We start from the raw sequence: 12,848 nt of genomic DNA on the forward strand, positions 1-12,848 counted from the left end.
TATACCTTTAACCGACATATAAGACCATCTGAGCTATCAACACGGAATTTGATGTCTACCCGACACCAAAAATAGGTGTACTACTTGACAAGGTAAGACCATGAACTTCTAGATTATGTGGATCCACTAACGAGTTTTATTTTTCTAAGTCAATATCCACGGACAGGTCTACCATCCGTGGACCATTCTACTGTCCGTGAATTGGCCTTAGAATATTTTTTTTACATGGCTTGGGTTCAAGGATGGGTTCACTGATCGTGGACTCTTCCACTTTCTTTGAACCCTTCCTTAGACCCCTGCCATTGAATATTTTTCACAAGGCTTGGGTTCAAGGATGGGTTCACTGACGGTGGACTCTTCCACCGTCCTTTAACCCTTCCTTAGACCCTTGCCTTAGAATATTTTTCACAAGGCTTGGGTTCAAGGATGGGTTCACTGACCGTGTACTCTTCCACCTACCTCGAACCTTCGTTGGACCCTTTCCTTAGAATATTTTTCACAAGGCTTGGGTTCAAGGATGGGTTCACTGACCATGGACTCTTCTACCGTCCTTGAACCCTTCCATAGACCCTTGCCTTAGAATATTTTTCACAAGGCTTGGGCTCACTAAATGTGGACTCTTTCATCTTCCTTGAACCCACCCTTGCCTTAGAATATTTTTCACAAGGCTTGGGCCAATTCAAGGATGGGTTCACTGACCGTGGACTTTTCTACCGTCCTTGATCCCTTCCTTAGACCTTTCCACCGTTCTTGAACCCTTTCTTACAAGTCTTTTTTTTCTTTTCTTTTTTTGAGGTGTTACACCTTTCATTGCACCACATCACTTGATGTGGTGCAATGCATTATGCATTGGGAGTTTTGCTTAATTGTATTATGTTTTATTCTTTGCACCATTGAGACAGCCCAACATGAATGCAATCACATAAATGCACATATCCGAGGAGGAAAATCAACTACAAGCCAAAACATATTCAAAACATCATCTCTTAAGGTCTATATGCAACTCATACTCAAATGCACATACACATGAAGAAGTCAATCAGCTAACTTAATATTTTTCTTTTTCCAAAATTTAATCTTTTTCATGAACATGCACAAATGAGAAAATCATGGGAATATCTTAGGCACATGACACCAAAGGAGTAAACCATGAGGGACTAAATACCTCAAGCTAGACGGGGGGGAAGATATGAGGATATCGGGATATCCTATCGGCCTTGGGCACCCAAGATGAGGATCATGCAAATAATGCTTCTGTGTCTTTGATTGGTTATAATTGTCACTTGCCTTTTTCTTTTAAGTCTTAATGTCTTCTCTTTGATATGGTTTGGTTTGGTTTGGGGGGGCGGGGGGTTATTAAATAGGGGGCATATTTATATGAGACTGTAAATTATAAGTTGTGTTTTGTAGGATGATTTCCTCTTTATATCTTGTAGACAATTGAATGCTGTTTGTTATTTGATGCCAGAGATCATAGGGTAAACTGGAATATCTATTTATGAGATGTTACAAGGGACAAACTGCATTCTGGTCTATTCATTTGGAACAATCGTATATTGATATTTTCTCTCCTGTCTTTTTAAACTTTATGCATTTTTAGAAGTGTCAAATCAAATGTGGTAAAATCTTCCACTTCTTTGCAAATCTCTGTGAAACTCCCAGTTTTTTGCATGAATGAAATGAATAAAAGAAAGATGAATATCTTATTGTGGACAATGGAATTACAGAATTGGTCAGGAAACACTACTGGAAGAGAATTTAGTTGATGATGATGTTGACATTGAATTGGCACCTATTGCTGTTCAAATTGCATATGTACAACAGGTAAATTATCTTATGACACGAGTTTGAGTAGTCTTCTTTTGCTTTGATAAGTTGCAATGATGCAAATTGTTTTTTTTCTCACTCCAGATTCTAGGGAACACCCAAGAGGCAGTTGCATCTTATACTGATCTTGTCAAAAGAAATTTGACCGACGAGTCTTCACTTGCGGTGGCAGTAAATAATCTCATTGCTTTAAAGGGTCCTAAAGATGTCTCTGATGGCCTAAGGAAACTTGATAAGCTAATAGAGAAAAGTGATGGACCAGAGAAGTTCCAGCTTGCTCATGGACTTGAAGCTCTCACAGAAGCAAAGGGAAGCAATATATACGAATAGGGTGCCGTTGCTACTTCATTCTAATAAGATGGATCAGGTATATTATCTGTAAGATTTACATCGGTTTGCAATGGTTCTCCTTTGAACAATTGATGCATTAGAAACAAGGGGACCCATTAATAGACATCCAACTGCTACTGTTTATTCCCCGAGTCTTTTTCCAATGTTTATTTTTGTCATTGGATTGTTACAGGCTAGAGAACTTGTTGGCGAAAATACCTGACATTCAACACAAGCCTGCAACTGTTGCCACTATTGTCTCTCCCAAGGAACGGGCTGGAGATACTGATGGTGCCGATGCTGTGTTTGATTCCGCAATCAAGTGGTGGTCAAATGTCATGACTGAAGACAATAAGCTCAATACCATCATGCAGGAGGCTGCTAATTACAAGCTCAGGCATGGAAGAAAAGAGGAGGCAGCACGCCTTTATGAGCAGCTAGTGAAAAGCCATGGAAGTATTGAGGCTTTAGTTGGATTAATCCAGACTGCAGCCCATTTACATTGAGAAAGCAGAAGCTTATGAGAAGCAGTTAAAACCACTACCTGGTTTGAAAGCAGTAGACGTTGACAGTTTAGAGAAAACTTCTGGTGCCAAGCAAGCCGAGAAAGGTCCAAATGCTGGAGCCACTGAAACACACGAAGCGAAGAGTAAGGATAAGGCGAAGAAAAAGAGGAAGAGAAAGCCAAAATATCGAAAGGGCTTTGACCCAGCTAATCCATGACCTCCACCTGATCCAGAGAGGTGGCTTCCCAAGAGGGAGAGGTCTAGTTACAGACCAAAGAGAAAGGATAAGAGAGCAGCTCAAATTAGGGGTTCTCAAGGTGCAGTGGCTAAAGAGGCATCGAGCAGTAGTGATACGAAGTCAAACCAGCCAGCTAATCCAAAAGGGGCCTCTCAGAATGCAGTGCAATCAAAGGTTTCATCCAAATCTTCCAGGAAGAAATCGAGAAAGTAATCCAACAACAGATAACCGTTGTTTCTTTGTTATTGTTTCCATGGATTCTTTTTGCCTGATTCATTTAGCATTTCTGTTGTATAACATGAGTTAGTCTTGGAGATGTCCATTCATCTATTGTTAACTTTTTCATACACAAGGTTGTAGGGCAGGCATCTGAAGTTAACTTAAATCACTTTTGGATGGATGAGCTCTATTTTTGATTTCTTTTCTGCCTTTATACTTTTTGCTGTCTGATCTGCTGGGAACACGTATTATTCCCTATGTTGAAGGAAGTCGATTAACTAGAGAACTATTTAATTCACAAGATATTTTATATGTAATTTCATTACTAAGTGGAACTACAAAGTTGTGTTTTCTTTCGATGATAAAAATTTGTTAAAATGTATTGTATGCTTGTAACATCAAAGTACCAAATTTTGTTCAGGTAATGAGTGTCAATCATATTAGCATGACAACTAAAACCCAGCCCCTCCTATCATGACAATTTTCATGGACATATGAAAACATTATGTTACTCGATTGCAGGAATTCGCAATGAATTTGAGGATCGAAGCACTGTTTGTATATTCCATATATGAATGTAACCGATGATTACAATGTCTATTTATAAAGAACTTGATTGACTCATTCCATCTAACAAAAATCAGTTACAACTAACATCTAACTAACTATCACTACACTGATTATTGTAGCTTAACAGTGTTTAACTAACTTTGTCAACTAACATTTGAATTCCAAATTACTGTAACAGTACTCCCCCATACAAAAGATCCTTGTCCTTAAGGATCAAAGGATGGAAACCTTGTCTTCAAGATGGTAGCAAATTCCCAAGTGGCTACATCAGCGGGAAGACCAACCCATTTAACCAATAACTGAGCAACAACCTTGTTGCCCTTCTTGACCATTCTTCGTTGTAAAACAGACTCTGGAGCAGGGCAATTTGGATTGGCTAGGTCAACAGTCGGAGGATAAGAAACGTGGAAAGGCACTTCATAACACTTTTTTAACAACGAGACATACACAGTTGGGTGAATCTTGACAGAACTAGGCAACAAAAGAGTGTAGGCCACAGGGCCAACCTTCTTAATGATTTGAAAGGGACCATAGTATTTAGCAGCAAGCTTATGAAAAGAGTGATGAGAGATAGTCACTTGTTTGTACGGATGCACCTTAAAGTAGACCCAATCCCCTACAGCAAAATGCCTTTCACTTCTATGGGAATCTGCCTGTTGCTTCATTCGGAGTTGAGCTCTATGCAAATGATGCTTAAGGAGTTGCAACTTAAGTTCTCTGTTCACCAAGGTAGTGTCAACTTCGGCAGAAGCTGATTCACCAGGTAAGTAAGGGAGATGCAGAGGAGGTGGCCTGCCATATAAGGCTTCATATGGTGTGGTTTGTATGGAGGAATGGAAGCAAGTATTATACCAATACGCAGCCATAGGCAAACAAGCCAACCAATTGGAAGCATCATCACTGCAGTAGCATCTTAAGTAGGTTTCAAGGCATCTATTCAACACTTTTGTTTGTCCATCAGACTGAGGATGATAAGCTGTAGATGTATGCAACAATACCCCTTGAAAAGTAAATAGCTCCTGCCAAAAAGAGCTCAGGAACACAGCATCTCTATCACTGGTTATAGCATCAGGTAAGCCATGTAATTTCACAATAGTATCCAAAAACACCTGGGCAACTGATTGAGCAGTATAGGGATGTTTCAGCGGGAGGAAATGACCATATTTGTTGAGTCTGTCAACGACCACCAGAATCACCTCACAGCCATGGACTTGGGAAGACCATCAATGAAGTCCATACTAATTTGAGACCACACCACCTCATGAATAGGTAATGGTTGTAATAACCCAGGGTAAGCAGCTAAATCAGATTTGTTCTTCTGACAAACATCACACCTTTGAATGAAACCTTTCACTTCTGTTCTCATGTTCTTCCAATAAAATTGTGTCAACAATCTCTTGAGGGTAGCTTCTACACCTGAATGACCTCCTAGAGGGCTTGCATGCCATAGGGACATAATGTCATTCCTTAAACTCTGCACCTTGCCAATCACTAGTTTTCCTTTCCTTCTTAATTGGCTTGCAACCAAGTAAACTACCTATGAAAGTCAAGATTAGCTTGTAAATCTGCAATCAACTGTGTAAGCTCTGGGTCTGAGTGCCAACTATCCACAATAGCTTGAAAGAGATCAGTGTTGGTTGGGGAAATCACCAAAGCAAGTAACTCATCCCCAGTAACTCTTGACAGTACATCAGCGACTTTGTTCTCAACTCCTTTTTTGTACTCAATAGAATAGTCAAATGGCATCAACTTTGCTAACCACAATAACTGTGAGCTTGTGTGCAACTTATGTTCCATAAGGTACTTCAAAGCTCTTTGATCAGTCCTTATAATAAACCGCTAACCTAACAAGTACTAAGACCACTTGGTAACAGCTTGGACAATGGCCATAACTCTCTATCATAAACGGACATAGCAGCATGTCTTAGAGATAATGCCTTGCTAATAAAGGCTATAGGATGTCCCTATTGCATAAGAACAACACCAATTCCATAACCACTAGCATCAGTTTCAACAATGAAAGTTTTGTTGGCATCATGTAAAGCTAATACAGGAGAGTGAGTCAAAGCTTTCTTTAATTGCAAAAATGCCTCATGAGCTGTGTGGTGCCATTTAAATTTATCTTTTTTAGTTAGATCAGTAAGAGGTTTACAAATAACTCCAAATCCCTGTATAAATCTTCTGTAATATCTATCCAAGACAAAAAAACCCCTTAATTTCTTAAGAATAGTTGGGACAAGCCAATCCCTCACAGCTTTGATCTTTTGAGGATCGGTAGAAACACCTTCTGATGTGATAAAGTGACCAAGGTATTCAATTCTATGGACACCAAAGAAACATTTGCTTTTCTTGGCAAATAGTTGATGCTCCACCATTTTCAAAAAAACAGACCTCAGATGTAATATGTGTTCCTCCATAGTTCTACTATATATTAGTATGTCATCAAAAAACACCAAGACATGCTTCCTTAGAAAATTCTGGAACACGGTGTTCATCAAACCTTGAAATGTAGTTGGGGCATTTGATAAACCAAAAGGCATAACTAAGTATTCAAAATGTCCCGAGTGTGTTCTAAAAGCAGTCTTAGGCACATCGTCCTTTGCCATTCTTAGTTGATGGTATCCAGACCTTAAGTCTATTTTAGAAAATATTTTGGATCCTCCTAGTTCATCCAATAGATCTTCTACAATAGGGATTGGAAACTTGTTCTTTATAGTAAACTTATTCAAGTCTCTATAGTCTACACATAGTCTCCACGTGCCATCCTTTTTGCCTACTAATACCACTGGTGATGCAAAAGGACTGCAGCTAGGTTGAATGATCCCTTGATCCAATATTTGTTGTACAAGACCCTCAATAATATCCTTTTTCATTGAAGGATATCTATAAGGTCTCTTATTCACAGGTTCAGCTCCAGAATGCAACACAATCCTATGATCAAATACACCTCTAGAAGGTGGTAAACCAACAGGTTCTTCAAATAATGCAGAAAATTCTGACAATACCTCTAGTAGTGCAGGGTCTTCTTCAAGATCTTTATCAGCTGCTACTTCTAATGGAAGCCACTTGTCTTCATCACTTCCCTGAGGAATTACTTGAATCATACAAAGCTGAGACTAATTTCCGGAGTGTTTGGTCAGTTTCCCAGCACTAGGAGTTAACATTTGACTGCCAGACCCTTTGAGTAAATGCTTCCTTCCCTTGTACCAAAACTCCATTGTTAAATTTCTGAAATTCAACTTGATATCACCCAACATTAATAGCCATTGGACCCCCAGCACAACTCCACAAGAACCTAAAGGTAATAATAGAAAATCAGCAGAAAACTCTGCTCCTTGTAGTAACCAAGTCACAGACGTCATTTTGTCCACCTGCATGCTACCATTTGTTGCGGCTACCATCTTAGGTTTAATAGACTTCACTTCACACCCCAATTGCTTGACTAGATCAGGATCAATGAAGTTATGAGAACTTCTTGTATCAATTAATATGTGTAATGCCATTTTTGAGTGATAACCAGTCACCTTCAAGGTTCTAAATCCCAAAGACCCATTTAACGCATGCATAGAGATCTCCATGTGTTCCACAGGTGGTCCCAACTCTAGTTGTTCATTCTGTTCCTCTTGTAATTCTCCACCTTGTTCCTGCATTGAATCCTGCCCTTCTTCTAATTCTTCCACTTCCAACAGATACAACTGCTTGGAATTCTTACACTTATGCCCAGGCATGTACTTNAAGAAAAGAATTATCAACATAGATTTAGTGTGATACTATCTAATAGGCTAGTGTCGATTGGTGCGAAGTAATAACTAAGCCAAACATCGATTATGATGTCTAATATGAGGTAAAGGTAAGGGTTAGTAAATTATACACACGTAGCCGGACCAAGGTGCGGGGTGAAATTCTCTAGATGCCGGACCAAGGATTTAGAGATACCTAACTTATCACTTTGCATGTAATACACTAGAAAAGGATTGCTATTACTAGGATTACTGTGTTATGAGATTATGGGGAACACGTATACCCTAGTTATTTCTCTTATCTTGATAAAAATCGAAGTTGAGTTTAATTATTGATTACAATATTACGTATTACTATTTGTTTTACACAAGCACAACCCCCCTTTTACTACCTGTTTCTGGAAATAATTTGACTAATCGAATCTAATTGTTGGTTAAAAGTAAAGTCTAAACCATTTTCCTCGTGGGATCGATCCCAACCTACAAGTTGGGTTCTTTACTTGATAACGATCGTTTATGCTTCTGAAAGGAGGTGTAATTTGAGCGTATCATCTATATCTCATGAAAGAAAGATGCCATTGGATGGCTTATCCTTCCAATTGCATTGCAACTACTGTTACCTTTTCCTCTGCAGCTACATTCTCCATGGAGAAAAATTGTTCAATCTTGAACAACCACGATCTCAGATCTTCCCCTGCAAACCTGAGGAATTCCATTCGGGACCATCTTGAGAAGTTTGAATGATGGGTGTTGTAACTGGTAGGACTCCTGGGTCTGTGACTTCTCCCTTCAGAGTGGTTAAGTCTCTCATCAGAATGTCTTGCAGTTGAAGGACCATCTTCCATAGGAGTTTTCTCCCTCGCTGATTCTCGATTAGTGACCAACTGTTTCTTCAATTCCATTACCACTTGATCCAATCTCTTCAGGTTTGTAACTTCCCCTGCCAACGTTCCTATTTTTTCTGCCAAATTCTGCATCATTTCCTTCAATTCCCCCATTTCTGTTGGAGAATTATCAGCAGATCTTGTTCCTTTCGCCATTAAAATCCAAGGATAGAGTAGCTCTGATACCAATGTTACTCGATTGCAGGAATTCACAATGAATTCGAGGATCGAAGCACTGTTTCAGGATTTCTCGAGAAAACAGATTGTAATGAAGAAGAAGAATAGAAAGAGAAAGATTAGAAAGAGAAAGAGAATTCTGTATATTTTATATATGAATGTAACTGATGATTACAATGTCTATTTATAAAGAACTTGACTGACTTATTCCATCTAACAAAAAATAGTTACAACTAACATCTAACTAACTACCACTACACTGATTATTGTAGCCTAACAGTGTTTAACTAACTTTGTCAACTAACTTTTGAATTCCAAATTACTGTAACACATTACGTCTGACTTCCCATAGTGGTTGAATATAATTCTACAATAACTAAATCACCAACAAATTAAAAAAAATCATAATGTGTAATTAGGATCATCTTGATTATGAGGTCAATAGAGTAATGACTTGGGGACTCAATCTAAAAAAACAAGTGAAATACTATATTATACTAAAAAAGAGTTGTGTTTGTAGGGAAATTACAACACATTTTTCAGTTGTTCTCCTCATGGTCAGAATTATCGCATAAGCTTTGACTTATTTGCATTTGGTTCCTTCTTTGCTTTTTTTCCCCTTTTTTGGGAGGGGAGGGTGGGTCTTCCTGAAGCTTTTTTGATCTATTGATGGCAACACAAGTTCTTGTAGCACATTCGATAAAATATATCAATTGCTTTTATCAAAAAGTGTGGTCAATTGATACTTGATATGTTATCTTTAGATTTTAAACGTTAGATAAGTCAAAAAATAGTCATCAATTTTCAAATATTTGTGTTCCAATGCAAACAAAAGATGTGTGAAGATATTGAAGTTTTGTGGGACACTACAAAATATGCTCGATTCCTCTTAGGATTCTTAGAGCTACTTAACCTTAAATCCTATTTCATGCCAATATTAAGAGTACTATATTGCCTTGAAAAGACATCTCAAATATTTCACAATTTCATCGAATATTCATAAAGAGATCAAATTCAAAGTATCCTAGTTCGAGAAAAACGTTACTAAAAGAGAGAAGAGTCAATGGAGGAACAGATTTGTACCCACGATGTTTATCAATAATATTCATGTTTCTTCATATTTTATTTGTGATTGCAATTTATTTTCTATCACCTTTGAATTTGTTGCAAACAAATTGGCACGCCTAGTGAGACCAAATCTGTCATTCATCTCTTTTCCCCCAAATCAAATATGTATATTTGAAGCCACAAAACCTCAAAAGTGGAAGAGTACGTACTTCAAGCTTCATCTTTGAGTTTTATCAAGTCTACCCTCCGACAAGACTTGAAGCAGGGGACATTTGTAGACATTGAAATTTTGTGGGACTCTACAAGACGTGTCCAATTTCAATTTGGATTCTATAAAATATGTTCAATTCCAGTTAAGGTTCTTGGAGGCTATCAACCCTAAAGCCTAGTTCATGCATATATAAAAGATATTATATTCCCTTGAAAAGACATCTCAAAAATTCCATAAATTCATGGGATATTCATCAAGAGATCAAGATGTAGCCTCATATGTTCGAGAAATAAGTCACTAATGACCCTCGAATTATGAAGATCAAGTCCAAGTCATATTCTTAAGAGGGAGAAAAATCAAGGGAGGAACGATGTACCTACACTGTTTATCAAAAAAAAAATTATGTTTCTTTATATTTTATTTGTAATTACAATTTGTATCACCTTTAAAAATTGTTGCAAATAGTGTGCATATGACATTTCATTCAATTGAAACCTTTCACACGCGTAAATTTTTTGTTTCAATAAGACTATGTCTCGATTCACTCCATCAATCACTATATGTCGATAATTTGAAGAACTCGTCACCTACTTATGCGATACAGTTTATTAATTGACATGTGAACTAAAAGGTCCCACAAAATTATTTTAAAATAAATTATAAAAAAGATAATATTAAAAATCTATATTATTCCTAACTAGGTAATTTGCCCGTGCGAAATAAATAATAATTCAATTGAACTTGCAAATAATCCTTTACTAATGTTCATACATTAACAATAATGGAAAAAATAGGTTCTTAAAAAAGTATTAGCAATATTCCAACATGAATTTGATTATTTGTGATTATCACATAACTCAAGAACCTCTAATGAATGAATTATTCAGGAAATAATAAATCACTGGTTCTTTAATCAACATTAAAAGGAAAATAAAGATGAAAATAAGAATATATATATATATATATATATATATATATACAAAGACATTTCGTAAGAAAAGGAACACATTTAAGTTGCATAGATTATACAATTGTGATATGTCGCAGGAAAAATTCAAAAATTTGTTAACAGATTCAAAAAAAGAAATTACACTTGAACGTGAAAGCAATTATAACTTTTGAACTTGCATAATGAATTTCTTCAATTGATAAGTGAAAAACTTCATATCTATATAAAAATAGACAATATGTAAGCTTATATACAGTAGTTTTAAGTTATAGAATTTTATATAGAATATCAAAACATGAATTCTTGGAACTGAGTACAATAATTTATTTTCTGCACAATGAATATATCTACCATATGTGTATTTGTTCAATATAACTGAAGACAATAACTTTGCAGAAACATAAACAACAGAGTTTAAAACATGTACTCAAAAATAACAATTAATATCATAAGCATAAATTAGTGACTGTAAAAAAATAACAAGATATGTAAAAATAGAATGAAATAGAAAGGAAAAAATTGAGTCCATTGATTGCATAGTATCCCCTTAAAACGATTATTCCCCTCTAATACCTGAGGTTTAAAGAATTAGTTCCTCTCATGATGAAATGATTTTATTCACCAACGTATTGATACAAAAACAATGGTGTCAGAAAGTCACTTAACAGGAGCAAAGTACACGAATATTTAATTGTTCAGAAGAAGAAGAAGAAGTTCAGAATTTTCGTTGTGTTAAAATGAGAGGAAATCCCTCTATTTATAGACTAAAAGACAGTGTGAACAAATGTTTATTGTGCCTTATCGGAAAGGTCACAAATCTTTGGAAATGTCACAACCCTGCGGAAAAGTCGCAACCTTTCATAAACATCACAACATTTCATTATAAGAATCGCAACTCTTCATAAAAGTCCCAACTTTTCATAAAAGTCACAATGCTTCATAAAAATCACAAATTTTCCTAAAAGTCACAACTTTTCATGAAAGGGGAAGGCTAGTTTTGGAAATAAATAAATTAAAAGGGAATCCTGATTTGTTGTGTTGCCCCGTAGGCAGGTCTAGGGTTCTCTTTTATATATATACTAGTAAAATTACCTGCGCTTCACGCGGGTATTTAATATTACGAAATTTATAAAATAATACTTAAAATTTATCAGTTAAAACTAAAACACTATATTATTTTACATACAAGATTACGTAGTAACAAACATTATTAATAATGTAAAGGAAAATGAAAATTATAACATCTTATCATTTATCCTTAATAACATCGGCATAAATAATGACTGTAAATAGGGGTGTACAAGTCAAACCGTAAAGTCAAACTGAACCGACGAACCAAATCAAACCGAAATAAAAAAACAGATTTGTGGTTTGGTTTGATTGGTTTGGCGGTTGAAAAAAAATGACCACTCTTGATTTGGTTTGGTATTAAAAGAGAAAAAGTCAAACCGAACCCAAACCAAACCGACATAATATATATATAAATTATTCTATTTATAGATAAAAAATATTATTTATAATCTACTTTGTTAATATATTTTTAGTTAGTTTATAGTTTTCAATGTTTATATATTTTATTTCAAACTTGGACTTATAAAATTTGTAAATATTTTATTTTGTATTAAGATCCGAAGTTACAATTATATTGTTATAGTTTTTCAAATTCGAAGTTAACAATTTACTTTGTAAATATTTCGTTTTGTATTCAGTTTGACTGTATCCTTTAATCTCATTAATTTAACATAATGAACGTTGATATTTCAAAACCAAAAATTTGTACTCATGTGAATTTTACCGTCTTTACGAAAATTTCTATTCATTTAACATTTCTTAAGTTTAGCTTATCACACAGATAAGTGAAAATATATTTGATCTCTTTTTCAAACACCATATAATTGTAAAAAACAGAAAAAAACCGAAAGAACTGACTTAAATCGAAATCGAAAAAATTGACTTTGCGTGGTTTGATTTGGTTTTTAGATTTAATAAACCGTCATAATTGATTTAGGTTTTTTTTAATGAAAAACCAAACCAAACCGACCTATGTACACCCCTAACTATAAATATGCATGCTAGGCTCTGTACCATAAGCAATAGTGTCAGTGAGCCACTCAACATGAGTAAAATAC

General features: G+C 35.8%; 1 protein-coding gene and 1 pseudogene across 1 annotated transcript; both read left to right on the top strand.

Annotated features, from left to right (window-relative positions):
* LOC125855690 (transcription factor GTE4-like) overlaps positions 1 to 12,848 on the top strand; it is a 59,326-nt pseudogene that overhangs the window by 35,018 nt on the left and 11,460 nt on the right.
* LOC125855719 (uncharacterized) lies at positions 1,708 to 3,114 on the top strand (the record flags this gene model as incomplete). Its single annotated transcript, XM_049535452.1, is given in 6 exon segments — positions 1,708 to 1,824; positions 1,912 to 2,105; positions 2,107 to 2,205; positions 2,351 to 2,554; positions 2,643 to 2,806; positions 2,897 to 3,114. Coding segments are annotated over 6 exon segments (996 nt in total), but the record flags the coding sequence as incomplete, so codon positions are not given.

The sequence above is a fragment of the Solanum stenotomum genome, chromosome 1 (genome assembly GCF_019186545.1).
Source record: "Solanum stenotomum isolate F172 chromosome 1, ASM1918654v1, whole genome shotgun sequence".
Lineage (NCBI taxonomy): Eukaryota > Viridiplantae > Streptophyta > Magnoliopsida > Solanales > Solanaceae > Solanum > Solanum stenotomum.